Source organism: Crinia signifera, chromosome 1 (genome assembly GCF_055691185.1).
Source record: "Crinia signifera chromosome 1, ASM5569118v1, whole genome shotgun sequence".
Classification (NCBI taxonomy): Eukaryota; Metazoa; Chordata; class Amphibia; order Anura; family Myobatrachidae; genus Crinia; species Crinia signifera.
In genome coordinates this window covers 304,820,319-304,847,598 of record NC_139217.1, presented here as the reverse complement: position 1 = coordinate 304,847,598, position 27,280 = coordinate 304,820,319, and the positions used below count along the sequence as shown (strand labels likewise).

At 42.3% G+C, this 27,280-nt stretch overlaps 1 protein-coding gene across 2 annotated transcripts in view; it reads right to left on the bottom strand.

The window, feature by feature from the left end:
* The window catches only part of GDA (guanine deaminase), a 48,349-nt gene extending 21,849 nt beyond the window's left edge, over positions 1-26,500 (bottom strand). Inside the window, exons 1-7 of one of the 2 annotated variants that reach the window (XM_083186094.1) lie at positions 26,110-26,500; positions 18,796-18,884; positions 12,846-13,017; positions 11,730-11,817; positions 7,424-7,529; positions 2,623-2,650; positions 1,288-1,395 (exon numbers count right to left, since the gene is read on the bottom strand). In XM_083186094.1, coding sequence (XP_083042220.1) covers positions 1,288-1,395; positions 2,623-2,650; positions 7,424-7,529; positions 11,730-11,817; positions 12,846-13,017; positions 18,796-18,884; positions 26,110-26,217 — 699 coding nt within the window. In that variant the 5' untranslated portion in view covers positions 26,218-26,500. Of the gene's footprint in view, positions 1-1,287; positions 1,396-2,622; positions 2,651-7,423; positions 7,530-11,729; positions 11,818-12,845; positions 13,018-18,795; positions 18,885-26,109 lie in introns of those variants that run through there. The other variant, XM_083186095.1, reaches the window with a different exon arrangement.
* Positions 26,501-27,280: the final 780 nt, after the last annotated feature.

Here is a 27,280-nt window from a genome sequence, read left to right as displayed (position 1 = left end):
ATCCGTATGAGTTTACTCAATTAAACGTGCAACCGTTACCAGTGTATTTGGGTAATAAATTTAAATCATGGAGTAGATTGCCACTTACAGTTACACGGCGTGTCAACCTGATTAAAATGATCGTGCTGCCACAGTTTCTGTATATTTTGCAGTAGTCACCAATTTACTGCCAAAATCTTTGATTAGTAAGATCAACAGTTTCATTTCTTCCTTTATTTGGAATAATAAATGGGCTAAAATCCAAATAAGTACATTAATGATAAAGAAGAATATGGGGGTATTGCTCTGCCTAATCTGAGATTGTATTATTTATCTGGGCAATTAATGCATATAAAGGACTGGGTGCTTTAAAATTCTGACAGCGACATCATTAGGTCACTTGTTGTGCGTCTGCACATGCGCATTTCTGCGCATGTGCCGATGCAGGGTGCATGCACCCTACACGGCGAGCGGGGGTCACCGGGCAGCCCCATTACTATATGGGAACGCCCAGCGTTTCATGGTAGGTCGTAACGTGGGGGCGGGGGGTGGGTAGCTGACATCACTGGATGTCAGCTGTCCGCCCATTTCCATCCTAGCGTGCACACATATGTAGGTGACTTGAAAGTCCCTTTTATATACGTGCACTTTCCACGTCTTTCAATGGTCAGCAACCATCGAAAGATGTAGTTTTTCACTGCAACATGCAAATGGATGTTTATGGTAAACATACATTCGCAGCCTGTGCAGGGGACACAAGCTGCGAAGGGGGGCGGGCAGCCATGCATTCACATCTTTAAAAAGCTGCAAAATATAAAAAAAATACATGAAGGCCCATACACACTGGGCAACTTTGAGCCCATAGCTGCTCAAAACAGCAACTTTGAGCGGCTTTCAGGGCAAAGCCACCCAGTGTATATGGCCCGGCGATGAGCGGTGAGCGATGAGCGTTGAGCATGGTGGAAGGCTGTATATCTGCTGGTATTAACAGCAGATGAGCAGCTTTGAGGACTTCTTTGCATAGCGCTGCGCTATGCAAAACCATCCTCCCCTCGCTAATGTGGGGCAGGGGGAAAGCCACTCAATGTGTAAGCACTGAGCAGGCTTTCCCACCACCAATGATAGCGATCATCGCTCTCCTCGCAACCTTTTCATACCCCCCACTATCCACATCAGCGCAGAGCTGTTGCTGTACTATGCACTTGTTGTAGATTTTGATCATTTTTAGACATTTGATCATGGCAAAAAGGAAGCATTTATTATATATTAGTATACCATATATCAGACTCCATCATATGTATAGCATACCTGGATATGTAGCTGGTGTGCATCAGCAATTGTGCCAAGTTTCATCAGTAATTTTTCAGTACAGGATATCCCAAACCGAGGCGTTACAATGGGTTTTACTCTGTCATACTAAAAAAATTACACATTTGTCATTATTACGTTGGTTACATATGTCATCACAATCTATCTGTATAGAGGAAATGTATGTGAGGAAGCAGAACACAGCAAGGCATCCTCCATAAGAGAATATCATATTTATTCATTCCAATTTGTATAATACACAGGCTGAGACAAGAGTAAATGGAAGAACTCATTTATCATTTTAATATATGCAGCTGTCTTAGCAAGTTCAATGTATGATCTTCATCTCATAAATAGGTGCATTTGACTCCACAATCTTCCTAATCCAGGGGAAACAGTGCATTTTTAGAATATACATTTCCCTATTCCCCATTGCAACCAACTTTTGCTCAAAAGAAGAACGCACTTTATTATACATAATCAAAAAATTGTGGGAAATATTCATCATGTAAATTATTGGGGGCTGAGTGGTCTTCAGTAGTTAAGTATCCAATTCGCTGTGAGTAGTAACGGTGTATACAAAACCACCAGAGCAATTCAACATTGCTCCAGTGTAGAGACAGCTGGTCCAAAGATCAGCTGTCCCCACAGTCCTTATTACCGCTACTTTAGTAATGGTAAATTGAAGTACTGCTGAGTCTGACCCTGCAGTGCTAGTACACATGCTTGAACCACTGTGTGTCTGCGGAAGGAACCAAACAGGGGAGGAGGGATCTGAGCTTCACAACCCCAGGGTAAACGGATGATAGCTGTGACATCTATGGTCTACTTTTTATCATAAATGACCCCAATATTTAAATAGGTGAAAATGTTAATTTAGTCGATTTAATGGATAATGAATAGACATACACACCAGACAATATCATCAACAATATCAGTCAAACTTCCGGGAAACCGATATAGTGCATACACACGGAAGGATATCATTAACGATACCCTACACTGACATCATTGAGTCCCTTGCTCCGGACATGCAGTTATTGATGATATAGTCAAAATTGACCTGCATGTACAGATGAGTACATATTGAGTGTACACCTTAGATGACATGAACGATATATAGCTATCAATATTGTTTTTGTTCATATCGTTAACGATACAGTATATCGTCTATTGTGTATGGGGCTTTAGGCGATGGTATGTCATACTGTACACATGAGCAATGTACTACTTATCTTTGGTGTTGAGTAGAGCTCTTGTTAATGCAAATTACGTGAATGTTCTAGCAAATTTCTTTTTGTTTTATTATTCCAATATTATATTCTGTATACTCACTTTTCTCTCTTTGAGGACTTCAATGAACCTAGAAAATAATACAACAGAATATATGTCATTTCTTTTTCAAGTCATTAAGTACTGTATGCAATACCACCAAAACTAACAATGTTTAATTGCCTAAAAACAAAATCTGCCTCTGCTCTCTATTCATCTAATATTATTTTCATATATTTAGGTTAAACAAGGCATACCTTACATTGTGAGATATTATTATTATTATTATTATTATTATTATTATTATTATTTTATTATCTATTTATATGTTGCCATCAGAAGACAAAATTGCAATACAAATATATAACATTTATAAAAATACATTTCTGCATCAGGAGTTATAATACTCCAAAAAGCAGCCGAATCCAAATTTTTAGTGGCCATGTAAACAGTGAGGAGTAGATGATGGAATAATTGAGGGGAGGAAATGTACATGAGGGAAGATAGTCCTGCTCATGAGAGCTTACAGTTTAAAGGAGAGTGACAGACAGACACGGATGGGGTAAACGGTCAGCATGGAGCAGTGGGTTAGGATGAGAGCTGGAAGGTTTTGATAAGAAGGAGGGTGTTGAATGCCAATTTGTAGTTTTGTGGAGAGTCTGATATGGAGCGAGTTTCAGAGGTAGGGATCAGCGGGATACATATAGATGACAGGCATTGGGGATGTCGGCGTACAGAATACCAATGCCGGCGTCCAGATGGAGGGAATCCTGACAGGGGTCAGGAAAGTATACTTACCCTACCCCTGCCCTCCCCTAACCCTCCCTTCCTTCCTACAGCCTAGCCCTCCCTACTAGTGCCCAACCCTAACCCTTCCTGCTAGTTCCTAACCCCTTCCCACCATGAAACACTAACCTCCTTCTACATGCCTAACCATAACTCCCCACAGCCTAACACTCTAACTCCCTCTCATCCCACAGCCTAACCCCTTCTAAGTGCCTAGCCATTAACCACCCCACCCCCCGCAGCCTAAGCCCAAGTCCCCCCTAGTGCCTAAACCAAATCCCCTTTATGGCCTAACCCTAAGATGCCCCAGCATACTTATAATCGGCATCCTGGCAGTCAGGTTTCCAGCCAAGCATCTTCATTGATGTTGGGATTTAGAGCAAGGTAGTAGATATATAGGGGGAAATTTACTAATATGAAAAACCTAGTTTTTCGTATTAGTATTTTCCCTACGACTGCATACGGCTGTTTCAGCCGTATGCACAGTCGTGTTCCGAGGGGAATTTACAAAGCAGTCATATACGACTGCTTTGTAACCCTCCGATGTCGTACTAATTCATATTAGCTGGCCATATATACGGCCGCTAATACGAATTTTTCAGGCAGCCTGCACGGATCAGACAGATCCGTGCAGGCTGCAAGGTATTAAAAAAAAATTGAAAAAATAAATAAATAAAAAACCAGCGTGGGGTCGTCCCCCCACAGCCATAACCAGCACCAGGCTGAAAGAGCCGGGGCCGGTAATAAAAAATCAGGGAACCCGACAAATAGGGGTTCCCCGATTTTTTACAACCAGCCCCAGGCTCCAGGTCCGGGGCTGGTTCCCAAAATACGGGGGACAAAATGACTAGGGGTCCCCCGTATTTTAAGAACCAGCCCCTGGCCAAACCAGCCAGCAGGGTAATGTCACAGCCGGGGGACACTTATTATATAAGGTCCCGCGGCCAAAACATCCCCCCACTGACCAGTCAGCCTGGCCAGGGGCCCTGGGGGAGTGGGGACCCCCCCCAATAAAGGGGTCCCCCCCTCCAGGACTTACCTGGTGTGTGGTGGCCACCGCACAGGGCAAACGGGGACAGCACCAGGCTTCAGCCTGGTCAGGTAAGTCCTGGAGGGGGGGGGGGCTTTATTGGGGGGGGTCACCACTCCTCCAGGGCCCCTGGCTAGGCTGACTGGTCGGTAGGGAGAATGTTTTTGCCGCGGGACCTTATATAATAAGTGTCCCCCGGCTGTGACATTACCCTACTGGCTGGTTTGGCCTGGGGCTGGTTCTTAAAATACGGGGGACCCCTAGTCATTTTGTCCCCCGTATTTTGGGAACCAGCCCCGGACCTGGAGCCTGGGGCTGGTTGTAAAAAATCGGGGAACCCCTATTTGTCGGGTTCCCTGATTTTTTATTACCGGCCCTGGCTCCGTCAGCCTGGTGCTGGTTATGGCTGTGGGGGGGACCCCACGCTGTTTTTTTTATTATTTATTTATTTTTCTATTTTTTTTTACACTGAAGCCTGCACGGATCTGACTGATCCGTGCAGGCTTAAAGCAAATACGACAGGGAGATCAAGGTGTATTTTCCTGCCGTATTTTCGTGACTGTTTCACGCCAATTAGCAGCCGTATTATCAATACGGCTGCTTAGTAAATCAGGAACCACCATTCTTTGGAATGGTGATTCCTGTCGTATTCTATCGATGGTGTACACATTCGTATTTGTAAATACAAATACGAATGTCCCATCTTAAGGGATACGAATTGCTGTATTTTTGGGATAGTAAATCCCGAAAATACAAATGTGTAAAAAATAGGTGTATTTCTGCCTACGAATACACCTATTTTTTTACGAATTCATATTAGTAAATTTCCCCCATAGATTCTTTCTTTTCTTAGTGAACTCTTTGAAATACTATTGCTTTTTAGTTCTGAGTGTGGTTATCCTTTAAGCTATAGTACTTGTACACTCATGTGGGTGATTAAAAGGGACTGTATGACATGGGTTCCATTTCGCACCTCATTTAGCTGATCTGCACATGGATTGGTTTTGATTTAAAGACACCTTTTGAAAAAAAAATATATAAAGCATTTTATGTGGGGGGGCGGGTTTCTTAGTCCACTCTGTATGAGTTAATAGCCTCTTGTTATTTAACTGCACAAGCAAGGTCAACAGAACCTTGTCATGCACTAAAGATGGTGAAAACACAATTCATTGGGGTTTATTTACTAACATGGGCGTTCTATTGCATATGGGATGTTGCTATGGGCAACCAATCAGATTCTATTATCTTCTACAAGGTACTAAATAAATGATGAGCAGATTCTGATTGGTTGCAATGGGTAGCATATTAGCTTTAATAGAACTCCTATCTGAATAAATAAACCCCATTGCTTCTTAGTGGTGTGGTGCTAATTATATTTAAGCTATGGGTCCCAATTAGACTGAGCATAGACATGTGACAACTAGACTCCAAGGGTTAGCCAGACAAGAACCGATTGCAAGTAATACATGCAACAAATCATGTTAGATTATTCACATTGGCCTTCAAATTAGGCAGCTATACACTTTTGTGTACTATATATAAGACCTGTTATGTAGCAATTGCAAATGACGACTAGAGCCATGAGAGAGGGCCTGCTGTCTATAACAGCCAATCGATGTTCCCTTTTATTCACACACTAGCACTTAGGATGCCACCAATTCTTATACCTCAAACAGTAGGGGTTTATACCATTGGCTGGAGAACACTGTTATTTTTAGTTTTTAATTCTTATATTAAATTGTGTTTGTTTACATCTGCTTACCATACCATTTGTTTCTCCAAGATTTGGTTCACACTGGGTAGTGACCATCTCATACATATTATCCTTTTTGAGAACTAAAATGACTGACATAAAAAGGCACTTAATAAGTAAATGCCCAGGACTATGGTATAGAAACAAGTGTCTGTGGAGTAATTCAGCGCAATAAATTAAGTAGGGTGCAGCTGTTCAAACAGGAGAAGGTACACCACCTTCAAGGTACAGATTCAAAGAACAAATATGTTTGAATGGTAGCGCAACCCCCTTAAAAAGATGTAATGGACACAATAAATATTTATAAATTTATTGTGACAAAGAATGATAAAACAAGCATGATAAAATACATGTATGATATTTACAAAAGATCCAAGGGCAGGTTTCAATTTCCTATGGTTACACCAGGCAAATATAACGAAGACTTTCTCTCACCATATGATGGGATTGCGGTGGGCTATGCTCCCATATGAAGTCCTGCGGCCACACCGCAGATGGCTTGGTGTAGAATAAGTCCTCAAGTAAAGTGCTGGTGCGTCCTTCAAAAAGTGTCTGGTCGTTTTAAAGTGCAAGGTGCCAGTGCACTGTGATGGGCAGTCTGTATCCAGAAAAGCTGCTTTTCTGGATACAGACTGCCCATCACAGTGCACTGGCACCTTGCACTTTAAAACGACCAGACACTTTTTGAAGGACGCACCAGCACTTTACTTGAGGACTTATTCTACACCAAGCCATCTGCGGTGTGGCCGCAGGACTTCATATGGGAGCATAGCCCACCGCAATCCCATCATATGGTGAGAGAAAGTCTTCGTTATATTTGCCTGGTGTAACCATAGGAAATTGAAACCTGCCCTTGGATCTTTTGTAAATATCATACATGTATTTTATCATGCTTGTTTTATCATTCTTTGTCACAATAAATTTATAAATATTTATTGTGTCCATTACATCTTTTTAAGGGGGTTGCGCTACCATTCAAACATATTTGTTCTTTGAAATGCCCAGGACTCCCAGGGCCTAGAATGGAAACAGTTATAACAGCAGTTGAAGAGAGACACAGGAGGCAAGAATAGCTGTCACAGTGTCACTGGGTATATTAGCTTGCATTCAAGTTGCCTAAAAATGAGTGGGTTCATCTGGCATTACTCTGGATGACGTGGTTATAGAAACTACTGGGAGCCGCCAGGGAAAAAAGCCTTGTTGACTTGTAACAAACAGCTTAAAAGAGTGGTGAATCATTTTACGCATATCAAAATACAGTTTTTGTTATGAAGTAAGCAATACTTTTATCCAACCTTTTAGTTTCCCTGATAGACTCTTCAGTGCTTTCTTTATACTTTGGATATGTATCATTTCTATCCATGCAAACTTTCCCAATAAATGCTCTCTGACCATACTGACCTGTGAGACAAACACAAAAGATGTAGTAGAATTCTTAAATTAATATACAGCAGTGCGGAGAGAAACATCGAAATATATAGAGTACATTGCATTCATACTTGTTTTATATATTGCCAAAGCCTAGGTCACCTGTGTTCACATCCTTCACCCATCATAATAAGAACAATAGAAACAACTCTTCCATACAACTGTTGCACTAGTAGAACATGTTTGTAGGTCAATGAAGTCCTTAAGAAAGTACTGTAGCAACTATGTAGACTTCACGGTTCATGGTTTAACAGGACAGCACAATAGTTGACTAATTGTCTGTGTTGACATTCTTTATACTACTATCTGGAAAGATTTGGTAATTTGTCATTTATTTATGCTTTATTGTACTAACTCCAATGAAAAATACATGCTAATCATAGTTTTAATGTTATGCAGACTACGAACTTAATTCAGGACTGGATGCAGTTCAATTCGGTTAGAAATGACCGATAGTTCTGCATGTACCAAGGCCACATGGCGCATGTACCGTGATGTTTCTGCGACCCTGTCTGCAGTGTACTGTACACCACAGCTTGACTGACATGCGTGCCATTGCTCAAAATGATGTTTTTTTGCCTCCGTTTCGGGACATGCCAAAGCCAGTGTCTGCATCTCTGGATGCAGATTTACTTGCTTCAGCAGAGAGTTACTCCAGATGTTCGATATCTACAGCCTCGCGTGCAATGTTGATGTTGCACCATCGACACAGGTAGCAGATCTGAGAAGCCGGCAGTAGGCATCTTTTTGCAATAGAAGCCACATGCAGGGTTTGCACATGCACTTAAGTCTGCTGTTACTCAAGATCATGCAGCACCAACTTAGACTATGTGCGCCTATGAACCAGCACAGGGTAAGGCCGCTCCACTCGCCGGGTTCCTCCCTGCGATATATTGATGGCGCTGAACTTGTGTGTCCCACAAAATGTATAGTTCTCGAGATGTGGAGAAAATAAGTGAAAATATATGGAAAAAATGTGTTTGAATTTCCAAAAATAACAAAGATGTGTTTATTTGATAAACTCTCAAATGGGGGGATTCGTACCCAAACTCACAGGTGAGGGGTGTGGTAAAGGTGTATAAAGGTATCTTTTAGAGGTTCAACCGTGCAGATGATCTAAAGATGGAATACCAGTAGATAAGGTGTGTCCAAAAGAGCGTTCCATACTCACTGTATATACAGGAGCTTGATGCCTATAAAGGTTTCTTTTTGCTGACACCAATTAGTGTGAGATATTCAATAATCAAGGTGCCTACCGTACTCACTGAGCATGTAGGTGAGATAAACACATAGCGTTTTCTTTGAATGATGCCTGGTCCTTCAAGTTTTCACTAACCTCGTCCCAGAGGTGTATATAAAAAGAAAGGAGGAGGAGGACCGGTCTCAGTAAAAGAATTTAATTATCGGAACAAATGCAATGTGGCCAATTGGCCAATACCCACATACAAATGATCCAATAGACAAGGTAAAACAAGGTAAAAGTAACTCACTTCTCTGCCAACATGTTTCGGCGGTCACAGCCACCTTTTTCAAGGTAGAGAGTGAGTGACCTGGCAGTGATTAAATAGCAATATGGAGGAAGCACTTCTGGGTTATATTGATTAAAATATAAATGTGTAAAAAAGGTATAATAGAGAGCGTACATGAGCTCTTATTATCGGCGCTTAAGTGGCAGCCAAAATCCAGATATCTCATCAGGGGCGTCTAGTGGAATAAAAGCATGTAGTCCACCATTCGCCGCAGTGGAACGCATAATCACGGCTTTCTTCTGCGATATGGAACGCATGACCCGGAAGTGTCGTCTACGACACGTTTTAGTTAGCCGGGTCATTCGTTTAATGCGCCGTCTCAGACTTCTGTTCTGTGGAACGCACAGCCGGAAGTAGCCTTGCGTTAATGGGGCAAAGAGAATATCTTAAACAGCTGTTCAATGTGGCGTAATGGACTTCCGGACTGTGAAACACACGGCCGGAAGTTCAGGAGATAAACTCTGATATGGAACGCATTAATATGGTGTGTGAAAAGTTTTGTGTTTCCTCCATTTACAAAATATACAGTAGTATCAGACAATTACATCAATACAAAAGTATAAAAATATATAAAAATACAAAAAATTATTTGAAGTTTAAGAATACAGAAATTTAAGAATACAAAAATAACTATGGATACAGCAGCATATTAGAAGATTAAAAAGTAATTGTAAAAAAATTTTAAATACATTTTTTAAAATAATTTTACAATTACTCTTTAATCTTCTAATATGCTTCTGTATCCGTAGTTATTTTTGTATTCTTAAATTTCTGTATTCTTAAACTTCAAATAATTTTTGGTATTTTTATATATTTTTATACTTTTGTATTGATGTAACTGTCTGATACTACTGTATATTTTGTAAATGGAGGAAACACAAAACTTTTCACACACCATATTAATGCGTTCCATATCTGAGTTTATCTCCTGAACTTCCGGCCGTGCGTTTCACAGTCCGGAAGTCCATTACGCCACATTGAACAGCTGTTTGAGATATTCTTTTTGCCCCATTAACGCGAGGCTACTTCCGGCTGTGCGTTCCACAGCACGGAAGTCTGAGACGGCGCATTAAACGAATGACCCGGCTAACTAAGACGTGCTGTAGACGACACTTCCGGGTCATGCGTTCCATATCGCGGAAGAAAGACACGATTATGCGTTCCACTGCGGCGAATGGTGGACTACATGCTTTTATTCCACTAGACGCCCCTGATGAGATATCTGGATTTTGGCTGCCACTTAAGCGCCGATAATAAGAGCTCATGTACGCTCTCCATTATACCTTTTTTACACATTTATATTTTAATCAATATAACCCAGAAGTGCTTCCTCCATATTGCTATTTAATCACTGCCAGGTCACTCACTCTCTACCTTGAAAAAGGCGGCTGTGACCGCCGAAACATGTTGGCAGAGAAGTGAGTTACTTTTACCTTGTTTTTACCTTGTCTATTGGATCATTTGTATGTGGCTATTGGCCACATTGCATTTGTAACGATAATAAAATTCTTTTACTGAGACCGGTCCTCCTCCTCCTTTCTTTTTATATACACCTCAGGGACGAGGTTAGTGAAAACTTGAAGGACAAGGCCTCATTCAAAGAAAACGCTATGTGTTTATCTCACCTACATGCTCAGTGAGTACGGTAGGCACCTTGATTATTGGATATCTCACACTAATTGGTGTCAGAAAAGGAAACCTTTATAGACGTCAAGCTCCTGTATATACAGTGAGTACGTTACGCTCTTTTGGACACACCTTATCTACTGGTATTCCATCTTTAGATCATCTGCATGGGTGAACCTCTAAAAGATACCTTTATACACCTTTACCACACCCCTCACCTGTGAGTTTGGGTACCAATCCCCCCATTTGAGTGTTTATCAAATAAACACGTCTTTGTTATTTTTGGAAATTCTAACACATTTTTTCCATATATTTTCACTTATTTTCTCCACATCACGAGAACTATACATTTTGTGGGACACACAAGTTCAGCGCCATCAAGACCTTCCTTTGTTTCCAAGTATCTGCCAGTGAGGATTACCCAGTGGTCCTCCATTTGGGTCTACGGCTGCAAGGACTGATAGCGCATTGGGACTTTTCTACACTTTGTCTTTTTGTCCTCCCTGCGATGTGCCTGCAACATTTTGCAGGCACATTAGCAAAAATTGCAATCACCAGAAGTAACACATCTTTATGTGCACAGGGTCACTTTTGTACCTTTAATTTAGCAATATTTTACAATCCTTTTCCCCCCTCTAATCAGGGCTGTCATGCCCCAGACCTATCCCTGAGCAATGCTGAGGCTATCAATGCTACAATCCAATTCATTTGGAAAAGTCAGAATGTTAAACTTTGCTTATAGATGTTCCCACATCACTTCCAACAATGAAAGACAAGAACCTATTGTCACCCGTATATGGTTTCAAGGTTTTTTTAATGGCCTGTTTCTAAATTCTGCACAAAGCATAAAGAGTCCTTTACACGTAGATTTATATCTCTACTTTCTGTTTCATATCATTGTATTTGACAGGCTTGCAAAAGCTGTTGGACATATATACAGTAAATATAATACTTTGATGATAACTGAGTGATCTTACACTTTAAAACTAATTTAATAAAAAAGTTATAAAGTTCTTACTTGCCATCTCAGCTAGCACAATGGAAGCATCAGTATGAATGGTAGCAAAATAGCAAGCGGTCGTTGTGCCATTTTTCAATGTTCTTTTCTTAAAAATAAATCCACATATAAGTAAATCAATAATAAACATTTGTAATGTTCATTTTCATAGAGGAATAGCTTGCATCATTTGTATACATTTGCTTTGTTTTCTGGTTATTCTGTATTTAAAAGTATTTCAAATAAATTTTAAAACTGCAATTTTTTTTTTTAAAGTGTTCCCAAATTGTATATTTCTACCCACATGCAAATCTCAGGGAGCTTCTTGTTTCCTCTGGACACACTTTTTTTTTTGCTTTCAAATTCAGTTGTAATTTGACTTCTTAACATAACCATCACTAGCTGATGTGCCTGGTTTCAATCAGGCAAATATTTGCTGGGCAGAACATTTTACCTCTTTTCATTCCCTTAGGAGTCACATTTAAAAAAAGAGAGATGTACTGTATAGTGGGTGCCTGTAATATCTGTCACAGTTTCTAGACCACCCAGCAGGTCACATGCTCTAGGTCAGCCAGCAGGTGGACAGAGAGCCCGTCAACTGTCATCGTAAATGGCAGGTGGAAGTTTTTGCCACATAAGTCCAAAATGAAGCGACTAATTACAACGCCATTTTTTTCTGCAAATCTATGGGCCAAGGACTTTCATTTGGTGTATGATGTCATGTGTACACAAAAGCATCATATCATACTTGCCTACTTTGAATGTGACCTCTCCGGGAGAAGCCCGGAGAGGCAGAACGTCGGGGGGGGGGGCAAGGCTGTCATCACCTTAAATGACGTGAAATTATGCTATTGCTTCATTTTAGCCCCGCCCCCTCTCTGCGGGCCTGTGATTTACAGTAATTAATGCAGCGGGCAAGGGGGGAGTGGGGGTATGACCACAAAGCGGGAGACTTGCCCATCTTCCCGGGGGGGCCGGGAGGCGGACCCGATTTTCGGGAGGCTCCCGGCCATTCCAGGAGGGTAGGCAAGCCTGCATCATAGTAATATATCACTCACAAAAGAAGTCAGTCTGCTGATGATATATAGATATCTTGTGTTGGCCTGTCACTTTTATATAGCAAATAAGAAGTATTACCACAACTGCGCTGTACAAGTTCCTAGCAACTTCCAAATCTGAGCATGTATCTTCTGTTGGAAATGTAGTGTATTTCAACCACTCCAGAAGAGGTCTTTCCATTCCTGATCCTATAAATGAGTACTGAGGTGCATGGATGTGGGTATCAACCATTCCTGGCATAATAAATTCACTAAAAACAGAGAATAATCTATTAATAAAGCACACCCCATTGTTAATTAATAAACACAGCATCTTTGGTTTAATAAATGCATAACACATTGATCTGTCAACTTTTTTTTTACTCCATAAATGAAGAAACTATTCAAATGTACTGCGAACATCCAACTTCTGCTTTTTAATGTATAATTTGGCCAAGACACATAAAAGATTTATCCAGTAGTATTCAAATACAGGTCGAGTATCCCGTATCCGAATATCCGTTATCCGAATTATTCCGAAATACGGACATTCCAGAAAGTGAAAAAATTTTTTTTTTTTGCTAAAAACTCACTGGGGACATATGTAACAGCATCACTGGGGACATGATAAGTAACTGGCACTATATATGTGCAAGACAATGATTGCTTGGCATTCAAATTCAGTGCTGAGATAGTACACACATTTTGTTTCACGTTTTGAAACCTTGTTTTTTGAACAATTAAAATATATTTGTGTGTATTTTATGTGGTAATAAAATATATTTGTGTGTATATTATGTGTTTATACAGCATAAATGCAAGATACTTCAAAATACATCATTGAAATATTAAAATATTCCGAAATACGGAATAATCCATTATCCAAAATTCTCCTGGTCCCGAGCATTTTGGATACGGGATACTCAACCTGTATATCATGTTGAATAAAAATAATTGAGCTTGAACATCTTGTGAAATAAAAAAATCTTTTTCATGCAATACAATAACAATACAATTTCTCATTTATATCTGCAATACATATAAATGTTCATAACTAAGGCAAAATATAATAATGCTTTTATGTACTGTTCTATTTGCATTCTAGATAGGCATCATTTGTTGTTGGTTTGATTTGTTTTTTTTTTGTAGCTTTTCTGTGTTTTATTTGCTGATTTTATATACTTCTTTTCTTTATATTAGTTGCATTTTCTTGTGTTACTGTAAAGACCCATACCAAACAAAGATGTGATATTGGAGCCAATGTCCCTGATCTGTCTAGGGCACTTAATAGTAGTAAATAACTCATATAATGTAGCATTTCCCAGCTTGAAAAAGCATAGCTCCCAACCACCATTTATACTTCTAAATTTAAAATATCTGTGTCACAAATTAGATTTTTTTTTACAGTCAAAGGAGAAAATTTATACCCCTTTTACGCCAAAATCCCTGGTCGGACCATGGTTTTTGAACACTGGAGTTTCCTGGGTCGGACCCAGCTTCATACCCCATTACACAGCACTTTCACCTGGGTTAGACCTGGGTCTGCACATTTAACTGATACCCCTTTAATACCAAAAAGCCGGGTTGCACCTGGGTTTTTGGACCCTGCTTCAAGCCGGGTGCGACCTGGCGTTTGTTACCTTTTACACCGGAGCTCCCCCCTACCCGGTGCAGGCGGTTCCTGATCGCCGCTGCTGGGACCCAGACCACTGCGCTGGGGGCAAGCCCAGCACTAAGGTAATCTCCTGGGCTGCCCCCAGCCCTTGTCCGGTAGGTGAATGGATGCCGCACACAGGCATCCATTCACCTCCTCCGCTGCCACCAATTCTGTCTGCAGAGTATAGCAGATAACGATGGAGGCTGTGTGTGCCCCCCCCCCCATCCAAGCAGAGTAATCCAATGAATCACTTAATCCTATTATAGGGATAGATGACAGTGGCTCCATCTGTATGGAGAGGGCAAGGAGGTGGGAGCCATGGGATGACCAGGTGGAAGTGGGGGATACGCATACCCTCCAACATCTTATGGGGGAGTGAAATTGCTCGTTACCAAGGGAGGGGGGTTGCTTGTTGCCAAGGGGGGTGAAATTGCTCGTTGCCAAAGGGGAGCCGCCAGACGCATAGAGTTTAAAGAAATGACAGTCGGGCAGAGAGAGCTGTCTGTGCGCTGCCCACCTGTATATAGTCAAAGCAGCCTGGTCCATCACTATGTCCGCTGGACCGTGAGCCAATAGGAGCTTGCGGTCCGGCAGCCAATCTAGAGCAGCCACCAATGCCGCTACTGTTGGAGGGTATTTATACATGGAGGTAACTCCCCCTGCAGCGGTGGGGTCCCTGTGGCAGATGGGCAGTCAGCGGCGGGGTCCCAGTGGCTGGTGGGAAGAGCTACTAGTTCCCATCCACCACAGGGACCCCCTGCGGCACTGTCTCAACCCGTGCTGGCACCATGTACACCGGCCTCTACCCAGGTCCTGGCCGTGTTCAACCCAGGTCAAGTCCTGGGTAGAAGTGCCGTGTAAATGGACACGGATTGACCCATTTACACCGCCGCTGACCCGGGTCTGACCCATCGCTGTCCCGGGTTTTTGCGGCGGTATAAAAGGGCTTGTAAGGAATATCTCTGACTATGTGCTCCTCCAACCACTAGGAGTCTCTGTATTTGCAAGTTTGCCCTTAGTTTTGCCCTTTTCCAAGATGGCCAATTTGGAATCAAAGAGAAGCCATCTTGGATCCGGTTTCCTGTTTAGGCCTATAAAAGGCACTTCCTGGATCTAATCCCTGCTTGAGTATTCTGCTTCCTCAGCTCCTGTTACCTGCCACACGGCTTATGTTTGACTACCCTCCTGTGTACCGAACCGGCTTACGTCTGTCTACCCTCCTGTGTGCTGAAACGGCTTACGTTTGACTACCCTCCTGTGTACCGAACCGGCTTACGTCTGACTACCCTCTTGTGTGCCAAACCAGCTTACATTTGGCTATTACCTGGTATATCTGCTCAGCCACTGGACTTCAGGTAATACCACCAGTATCATTACAGGGCTATTACTAAGATGGGAGTTCTATTCAGATGGGATGTTGCTATGGGCAACCAATCAGATACTATCTATTATCTTCTAGAAGGTGCTAAATAGATATGCAGATTCTGATTGGTTGCCCATAGCAATATCCCATGTGAAATAGAACTCCCATCTTAGTAAATTTCACCCAAAATCTCAACATTTCCAATCTTTCACCCCAAAGATGAAGGAGCATCTAAAGAGTCAACACTTCAACTCTGACGACAAGGTAAAAGCTGCAGTTCAGTCCTGGTGTCGACAACAACCACCAGATTTCTTCTTCGATGAGTTTGCACAACTAGTCAAGCATGCACGACTCATCAAGCATTGGCGCACATGCGTGGAAAGGGATGGGGACTACTTTGAAAAGTAGTGAATAGTGCATTACACAGAGGATGAACTGAGTTACCATGTACAAAAAAAGTGTTCAATTGTGTTAAAAAAATAAAAAAAACTTCTAGCCACGGAGGCGTTACTTTTCAATCCAGCCTCCTATGGTTTATTAATTTCATGCGTATCTCCATATTATCAACTCAGTTTTATACTGTATATAAGATCCCAGTGTTTTAAGTGTGTGAAAACAAAACCAAAGAACTGTCCAAAATAGTAGGTGGAAAATACTGCATGGTTTAGAAAGTACTGATTTGAAGTGCAGGAGCTTGGAGCCTACAGATATAGAAAAACCTCAAGACTCTGCTGTCTGCATATGAAACGGACTCCTGTGCTACCCACTGGTAGCTGAGTGGTAAAATAAGGAAATCATATTCTTCATTCTCTTTACGAGCATGTGTGCCGGCCATAATTTGCTGGGTTTTGGTTCTAATTTGTCATCTGGTTTTGGATTTGATTTTGCCAAAACTGCTTCATGAGTTTTGGTTTTGGATCTGTTTTTTTTTTTTAAGTTGATAAAATCAGCTTTTTTTTTGTACCTATGGTATTATTAACCTCCGTAACATTTAGTCAAGATTGACCACCTCACAGCTCACAATATTGTTCACCAACATAGGCCAAAGGCTGGCAAAACTAAGCAACAGAGCAAACACATGACCAATACTTCTGTTTAAAATGTTTTCTAAATTAGTAATGTATTAGCAATAAGTAACAACTCATAAGTACTTTCAATGGAAAACAATCCAACACAGAAATGTACTATGAATTGTTTGTGGAATATCATTGTTCAGAAGTAAAAGTAGTTAACAAACAGCAAATAAAAAACGCTGAACCATGTGTAAAATAGCAGCAGTAGACAAAGATGCTCCCCTTGTCTGGCTCTACCATTAGGCAGCTGCCTAGGATCTAGGATGCCAGGATCTTGGGGGGGGGGAGGGGAGGGGGGTGCCACAGGCCACCGATCCTGGCTATCACAAAATGAAGGATGTCAATGAAGAAAACTTCATGTAGGTGGTGGCTGTGGAACTTTTGATAATTTTGGAAGTGTAATGTTGGGAAGGGGCATCAGGTTGAAGTTATGCCTAGGGTGCTTGGGAAGCCTTATGGGGCCTACACATGGGGCAACTGTGCACAGTGATTTGAGCAATGTAGATTGCTCAAATCGCACAGCACACAATCCTGAAAAGTGATGTGACAGCAATCTGTGCTGAGCGATCTGTCAGGCTTCTCCGGTGAGAACACTTGCCCTGTCTGGCAATCTCACTAGATTTATCCTGCAAAAAGCTTGGGACAAGAAGAAGCATTTTGGATAACAGATTATTCCGTATTTTGGAATATTTTTATATTTGAAGGAGGCATCTTGAGGTATCTTGCATTTATGCTGTACAAACACATTAAACAAATGAAATACACACAAATATATTTTATTTGTGCATGAAACAACGTTTTAAAACATGAAACAAAGTTTGTGTACTATCTCAGGCACTGAATTTGAATGGCTTGCAATCATCTTCTTGCACATATTTCGTGCCAGTTATCAGTGGTGTAGCTAGGTGCCACTGTGCCCGGAGCAAGGGCATGTTTCGTGCCCCCGCTCCCCCCCCCCTCCAATTTGTAGTAGGTAGGGCTCTGGCGCAGAAAAACATTATACCACACACCGTAATGCCCATTGCACATTTTAGCAAACTTTGTAATACCCATTACACTTAAAGCCACATGCCGTAATGCCAATTACACATAACAAACTGCAATGTCCATTACATACTATATAACAAACCATAATGCCCATTACACATTTGTCTCATAAGTGCCACTTTCCTACATGCTCATTGCTACGGGATTCATGCTCGATGCCAGGGGCTTCTTGCTCGATGCCAAAGGGGACTGAAATTCCTTGTAGCCAAGGGGGACTGAAATAGCTCATTGCCAATGGGGACTGAAATAGCTTGTTGCCAAGGAGGACTGAAATTGCTTGTTGCCAAGGGGGACTGAAATAGCTTGTTGCCAAGGGGGACTGCAATTGCTCATTGCCAAGGGGACTGAAATTGCTCGTTGCCAAGGGGGACTGAATCCTGCTGCAGCCCGCTCCCCCGCCTGCCCAGCTTGCCCGCTCCTCGCTGTGTCCAGTTGTCCACCGATATTTTCAATTCAAGTCTCCCGCTGGACCGCTAGCCAATAGCCGCTTGCAGTACAGCAGCCACCAATGCTGCTTCTGATTGGCTGCTGGACTGCATGCGCATATTGGCTAGCGGTCCAGCGGGAGACTTGAATTGAAAATAGCAGCAGACTGCCGGGCACAGCAGGGAGCTGGTGAGCTGGGTGGGCGGGGGAGTGGGCGAGCTGGGCATGGGGAGCCGGCAGCAGAGCTTGTGGTGTGTTGTGACCTTTCGGCACCCGGAGCTCGTGCTTCACCCTCGTTATGCCCCTGCCAGTTACATATCATGTCCCCAGTAGTGACAGTTACATATAATGTCCCCAGTAGTGCCAGTTACATCATGTCAACAATGAAATTTTAGAAAAAGGAATTCATACCTATAATTACATTAAGGTTATAGATTATAACAGAGTTAACAACAGATGTAATAGTAAATTAACAGATGTTTACTTTTTACCAAGTTCTTCAATCCTCCCTTCATCAAATCCCCACTTCTGAGTCAACTTAGTTTGTTTTTGAGCATCTTCAAAGAACAGAATCTAGAAAATGAGAGTAGAAGGACCTTAAATACATACTGAAATGCAAAATCCCGGAATATAATTGGTCATACACATAAAAGTAATACAAAATTGAAAGGCATTAGCATATGGGAACACCTAGCGTTTCATGGGTGTTCCCATGAGAACGCTAAACATTCTCATGGTAATGAGGGTGTGGGGAGTGGGCAGCTGACATCACCATTTGTCAGCTGCCCGTCCACTTCCCTCAGAATGTGGTTGATCTGAGCAACCTTAGATCTGCATGCACTTTCCACATGATTCAATGTTCGCTGGCCATCGAATGATGTGGGTGTTCGCCCGCAGGCTGTGAATGGATGTTTATGTAAAACATCCATTCGCAGCCATTGCAAATGTATGCACCTTGCGAGTAGTGGGCCGACATACCACCATTCCTAATGCAGGATCTGGCTGACTCGCAAAGATAACCCCCAAAGTGTAAATCCCAGAACTAAAACTTAGCTTAACACTGAGGAGCACAAGTAAAGGACCGGGATCGAATGGCAAGTAGAACCCCACTGGCGATCGGGCAAGGAGAACAGGCAGCAGACTGGACACAAATAGGATGAGATTGGATAATAAAGTCATGTGCATCGCAGTATATGCTACTGTATACTCAGAGAAACCTGACATATTCCTAGCCAGCTGGTCATACATCACATCCAGCTTGCCATACTTTTTATCCAGCTCATCATATGTCGTATCCAGTTCGTCATATCCATCTCATCATACATCATATCTGTCTCAGTATACATCATATTCAGCTCGTTATACATCATGTCCAGCTATGTCATATCCATCTAACTATACGTCATATCCAGCACAACATACGTCATATCCAGCTCATCTTGCCATATCCAGCTCACCATAAGTCATATTCAGCTCGCGATACAACATATCCAGCATACTGTAGGTCATTTCCATCTTTTCATAGCTGTCTTGCCATACGTCGTATAAACCTTGCCATACATCATACCCGGCTTGCCTTACATCATATCTGGCATGTCATACATTATATGCAGCTTGTCAGACATCATATTCAGGGATTTAAATGGCCCCCTCATAGCTAACAAAATTACTAAATACCAACAAAATTACATTCCTATATAGTGTTTCCTAGAAACGAAAGAACAGAGGGGGTTATTCTCATCCATTCGGTCCTCTGTGCATTCACACGGAGGACCGATGGTGCACATCTGTGCATGCGCAGGCGCGTTTCTGCGCATGTGCAGACGTAGGGTGCGTGCACCCACTGTGAACAGTGTTCTGAAAAAATGTAGCAGAGAGAAATACTTTATAGTTCCCAATGCAGGGTTGAACTAGCCCCACAGGTAAGCCCCACTGCCTGGGGGCCCATCCCCTCTTGGGACTGTGGCGTATATTCTACAGTGTATTGCCATTATTAATCTTGTACACTATCATGCATGCAACAGCAGTAGAGTAGTTACTATATATACTGTATTTGCCGGCGTATAAGACAACCCGGCGTATAAGACGACCCCCCAACATTTCCACTCAAAATATAGAGTTTGTAGTTTGTTATATACTCGCCGTATAAGACTACCCCCTCTTCCGCACACCTTCCACACACCAAATAAAACGTAAAAGAACATCAGATTTGATTTCAACATGTTAATTTATATTATACCGTATTATACCGGTATTACATGAGTGCCATTAGTATAAGTATTAGTGCCATTACAGTACCTGTCATTGTCACCATTGTACGGCCGCAGCGTGACCGCAGTGCCTCCAGCCCGCCCCTGCATCTCCCTGTGACTGGCACTAGTGTGCAAGTGCGCATGTGCGAGCTCTGCGTAGACAAGGGGCGGGCCGGAGCGCATCAGGAGGCCACTATGGGCAGCTATGTCTATCCCAACTGAAGTGCACCTGGCGTATAAGACGACCCTCCCACTTGGAGGCATGATTTTCAGGGGGAAAAAGTCATCTTATACGCCGGCAAATATGGTGTGTATATATATATATATATATATATATATATATATATATAGAAAGTCTGTGCAAAAATATATATGTAGTGCAGCTCACTCCAAATGGGGCTAGTCAGGCCTCAGATATAATGAGAATATATAGTGAAGAAGAAGGAGCGCACACATGAGCCAAATGTTAAGATTTTACTAAAAAGTCTGTATCAAAGCTCATACATTACAGTGAACATAGCCAGCATGAGAAAATAGTCACCGACAGTGTTTGCACGCTATGGGTACGGGATCTGGGGACTCCAGGTAACTCCGACCAAGATGTGCAGCGGCAGCAGCGTTCTTTATTATGGAAAACGTGTGGTACAGGATCTGGGGACTCCAGCAACTTCCGACCAGGATGGATAAGCGGTGACAGTGTACTCGGCACACCACGCTGAGGGCACGGGACCTGGGGACCCCAGTCACTCCGACCCAGATGGACTAGCGGCGGCGGCAGCGTTCCCGGCATGGCGATGCAACAGACAAACAGGAATCAGCACAGGTGTTCTGATACGTCAGGAGGACACGCCCCAGAACACCTGTGCTGATTCCTGTTTGTCTGTTGCATCGCCGTGCCGAGAACGCTGCCGCCGCCGCTGGTCCATCTGGGTCGGAGTGACTGGAGTCCCCAGGTCCCATGCCCTCAGCGTGCCAGTCGGCTCCTGATTGGCCAGAAATCATTCTGAGTAGAGACGCAGAGGAGGAAACATCTCTGCACCTCTCAGTCCGCAGCGGGGAGATGCCGGAGTCGCCAGCAGCTTGAAGAAGATGGAAGAAGATGGAAGAAGCCCTGGACTACAGCGGATCAAGCCTGAAGAACTTCCATGGAGGACCTGGGTGAGTTGGATTTCCTTCCACAGGTCCACCATGGATTTATTCGGACCCAGACCGGACGCCGACGCCGACATGAAGATCGACATGCTGAAGAATGACGACATGGATCCGGAACCAGGACAAGGCACCGGATCAAGTCCCTAGGACCTACCTACGGGATCAAGATAGGTAAGAATCAGTTTGTGTGTAATGTATGTATTAAACTTTTATTTTTCATGTGTCAGTGTGTATTTATTTAACTATTTTTTTTTACTGTGGAACTACAAGATCCAGCGGGCCCTTTAATGCCCCGCAGGCTGGAACTTGTGGTTCTCCAAGTCCCAGCTTGCGGGGGAGGCTTGCTGGGACTCATAGTTCCACAGTTTAAAACAATAGTTTATTCATCTATTTTTTTACACCACTATCAGCCCGGTGGCCACCGCACAGGGCCACCGGGAACAGCACCAGGCTTCAGCCTGGTCACGTAAGTCCTGGAGGGGGGGGACCCCTTTATTGGGGGGGTCCCCACTCCCCCAGGGAACCTGGCCAGGCTGACTGGTCGGTAGGGTTAATGCTTTGACCGGGGGGACTTGTATAAAAAGTCTCCCCCCGGCTGTGGCATTACCCTGCTGGCTGGTTTGGCCTGGGGCTGGTTCTTAAAATACGGGGGACCCCTAGTCATTTTGTCCCCCGTATTTTGGGAACCAGCCCCGAATCTGGAGCCTGGGGCTGGTTGTTAAAAATCGGGGAACCCCTATTTGTTGGGTTCCCTGATTTTTATTTACTGGCCCCGGCTCCTTCAGCCTAGTGCTGGTTACAGCTGTGGGGGGGACCCCACGCTGTTTAAAAAAAAAAAAAAATTCTTTAATTATCTATTTTTTTTACACTAAAGCCTGCATGGATCTGACTGATCCGTGCAGGCTTAAAGCAAATACGACAGGACAATCAAAGTGTATATTCTTGTCGTATTTTCGTGCCTGTTTTACACCAATTAGCAGCCATATTATCAATACGGCTGCTTAGTAAATCAGGAACCACCATTCTTTTGAATGGTGATTCCTGTCGTATTCTATCGATGGTGTAGACATTCGTATTTGTAAATACAAATACGAATGTGCCATCTTTAATGGCACAAATTATTTTTTACACAAATGTGTAAAAAATAGGTGTATTTCTGCCTACGAATACACCTATATTTCACGAATTCATATTAGTAAATTTCCTTAATGCGGTAACCATACCACTCTTCAAAGAGAGACTTTCCTGTTGGACAACATTGTGGTTTATCAATTGGCGGTGTCAATAGGAACGGATCCAATTAGTTTTCCATATAATCTATAGCATTGTGCTAAGAGTGCCATGTGCTGATTTACATTAATGTGCTTTTTATTAAAACCATTATCTTTTATTTTAATTATTGTCAGCACTACAGGTACTTGGTTATTTTTATTTTGTAGTTGCTTGATGGATCTCTCACTCCCTCTCAGTAGCTGCTTTGTGATCCACCCCTCTCAGCGCCTGTTAGTGTTGCTTAGGCAACCCTAACATAACAGCATGCTGATACAACTCCAGTGGTGGTCTAGCTGTCACTTACCTGATCCTGTACTTCCGGTCCAGACCTATGAATTTTACGTTCCTGTAAGTATCATTCTACTACCTTTAACCCTAGTATCTTCTACATTTAATCACCAGAGAGTGCCTAACCCCCCTCCCCTATACTACCTAACCCTAACCTCCTTCCCAATGCCTACTGCTAATACTCCTGGGCACCTAACTCCATCAAATCATGCTTAGACTACCAACATTTCACGTGGCTACATTTTCGGCTGTTAGAATCGTGAACATGTTGACATTATCAGGATATTGACATAGTGCCTGTAGATATTTTAAACCATGTCAACACTTTGTATCAACACTGTGGTGTCGACATGATGAATTTAATCATGGAAACTGTTGACAGCATGACTGGATCCCTTATCTTATGTATTTTTATCATCCCCATAGCAGCTCTATAGTTTGTAAAGCTAAGAATGTTGAGTTAAATCCATCTCTGGATGGTGTTGACAGCATGATCTGAGGGAAAACTCCAGCTGAGGTTTCTGCCCTCGCTGGTGCGCATCTTCCTTCCTCAGGGCAATTGCATAAACGTACTTACTGGGCATGTGCAGCTTTATCAGGTTCTTCTTATCATTATGATGTTGCAGAATGAACGAAAATGCACAGAGAAGAATTGTTTTCATTGTGTCAGTGAGTGACACATTGATAAGTAAAACATTCAGTTTTACTGTAGTAAGCGGTGATACAAAATGATAATTGCCACTATCAAAAGGGTCATATTGATAAGCAGACACCTGATTATAACTGTACAAGGTGAGATATGAGTATCATTAACAGAGAAGGCAGTGAGCAATGATAATCTTTGGACTCTTATGTAATTGCTATAGAATGCAGCTGTATAATTTGCTACAATGATGCAATATATATATATATATATATATATATACACAGTCTGACGGACCGGCAACACCATATCCAATGTTGCAATGGCCGGGGTGCAGTCACCAAGAAACCACAATATATCCACAGATAGCGGCACTCATTCGGGCTTCAATGAATAGAAAAAATACCAAGACACCAGGTACTTTTATGTCATAGCGACGTTTCGGATTTTACTCCTTTTTCAAGCAAGTTTAGTTAGTGTTTTGCTTGAAAAAGGAGTAAAATCCGAAACGTCGCTATGACATAAAAGTTACTGGTGTCTTGGTATTCTTTCTATTCATTGAAGCCCGAGTGAGTGCCGCTATCTGTGGATATATATATATATATATATATATATAGTTTCAGGGAGATAATAGTTGGTAGTAGAATTTTGCACAGCACTCCATTGAGTGGGCGTGCCATGGTCCACTCAATGGGCGTGTCTAGTTCAATATATGGACAGATTGTGAAAAGAGATTGTGCGTGTTGCACCTAGAAGCGTGGGTGTGTACTGCTACATCTGAGAGGAATATTTAAAAATGACTTACATCCAAATGTAGATGAGCCCCAAAGCAGTTAGTAAGAGCTACTATACTTGGTAAAGTGCTGGGAAATGGTGCTGATGATTCTATGTAAATGTATCTATCTCTCATTCCTTTCCCCCCCAAAAAAGTAACAGTGTAATGTGGGCTAGGAGAAATGAGGGAGATTGCTAGACTAATGAGGGAAAGAGGGAGATTGCTGCTATTTCAGGGAGTCTTCTGCAGAATGCAGGAGGGTAGGCAACTATGCTGTAAATGTGCGATTCAGGGTCACTCGGTCATTCGGGACAAAAAAAGTGAAATACCACATGTCAACCTTTTGACTGTCGACCTTCCCCATGATGACCTGATGACCCTGTTGACCTAGCCCATGTCGACCTTCAGTCATGTCAACCTTCCTGCATGTCGACCTTCATGCATGTTGACCTAGTTGCTGTCTATCCAATGATCCATACCCCCATACACACTACTGCACATTTAATTTAACTTAATGTAATCATTCTTTTAATACAGTGGTTCCCAACCTGGGGTACTAGTACCCCTGGGGGTACTCTGCAGACCAGTTGGGGGTACTTGAAAATAATATTGGTAATGGCGGATGATGAAAAGGTCTTTTGATGGCTGAAGAAGACCCATTGCCATGGAGACAAACCATGTTGTGTTATATGCCTGACCAGCAATCCACTGGGAGCTTCCCATGCTGCCCTCAGACATCAGCCTTCATCTGCCCAGCACTGGCAAAGGTGGAGGAAGCAGCGGCATTAATCCTACTGGTGTTAGCGGGAGTCCTGGAGATAGTACACAACCAGTGTCCAGAAACAGAAGGGCACGATTCCTAGCTGTATACTACTCCTCCGCTCTTCCTTAATATAAGGACATGCAGAAGGATCCGCATACCGCTAAGTACTGTCCATATTTCAAAATGAGAGGAGGGGGTACTTATCAATGAAAAGCCTAATCAAGGGGTACGGGAGAGAAAAAAGGTTGGGAACCACTGTTTTAATAGATCAAATATGACACCATACACTACCATAACAGAAACACACCATTACTTATATATTCCCATGAAGATTGTATTTTAATCCTCATTCAATACTTTCCCATGTCTAAAATGGAATCATCCATGTAAAAATTGGCAGTCTTGTAGACTCTTTCATGTTTGTATAGAATTAAAATAGATTATCATATACACATCATGAAACTTATATATTAAGCATCAATATTAAATATATGTAAATATCAATTCATATTTAAATATATGTAAATGTCAAAAAAGTACTTACAATATACCAAATAACATAGCTATGCAAAAAATATTTTATGTGAAGAATAATATATAGTATGTTGTCATCTCTTAGGTGAGTAAGGAAGTACAATAACAGGTAAACTTACTTTCCCTGCAATGTCTGTACCCAGGATGTGGTTTTCCAGCACCTCCAGGGGACATCTGTGAGTTGAATGCACAAAAGTGCCCCTGAAGACATGTTGCACTGTCTCCATAGCAGCTCAGATGTAGCAGCAGGTGTGTACTGTATATGCAGGACTGGGGCAGGCTCTGCAGAATGCAGAGCAGTCTACTGCATTGCCTTATAATAAATACAGTAACCTTCCTGTTTCAGCACTCATGCAAGGAGGAGGCTGAGCTTCCACCTCTGCACCAATGACATATCCATGCAGTGTCCATAATGATTCCCCTTTTATACTTGCATAACTACCAGTTACTTCGGAACCATCGTGTGTGTGTGTGTGTGTGTGTGTGTGTGTCAGCTATGACAGCTCAGCTAACACATGTGTGTGTGTGTGTGTGTGTGTGTGTGTGTCAGCTATGACAGCTCAGCTAACACATGATCAGCACCAGCCTATTTTCTCCCAGTGTTGTTATCGTCTTATTTGGCATCAATGAAACATGACATATTGATAGGTCCTACACAATAATTTCTTTTGGCACTTTAAGATAGATTTTTTTTTGTGAAATTATAGAAAAACATGATATTGTCTCAGATCCATGAAATGTTTATTATTTAAATGTTTTTCATTAATCATAAGCGATATTGGGGGAAGTTTAATAGGATGAGAGATTCAGAAAGTGAGAGATTTGGTAAGAAATCTCCAGGTTTTTTAAAAGCGGCAATCATTTACACTGCAAAACCAGTTTGATGTTGCAGTGTAAATGATTGCCGATTTAAAAAAAACTGGAGATTTCTTACCAAATCTCTCACATTCTGAATTTCTCATCCTATTATATTTCACCCATTATTTCCCTTATGTTTAATACTAATGCAGCATATGACTCTACCGGTACTTATGTATTAGCAGGGTGCCAATTATGTAGTTTGCGTAGTGGTGTATTGAGAATACCAATAAGCCACTATGCTGGCTACGTAAACTATGTAAGTTACGTAAATTACGTAACTGGAGCTGTGCTAATACATAAAGGATCATATCCCCAATATCCACGTCATACCTCCAGTGTCCACTTGGGCGTGGAGTTAATTTTAGAAAGCGTGGCGAGCGCAGCGAGTCACCGAGCCCGAAGCGTGGCGGGCGCAGCGAGCCCCATGTC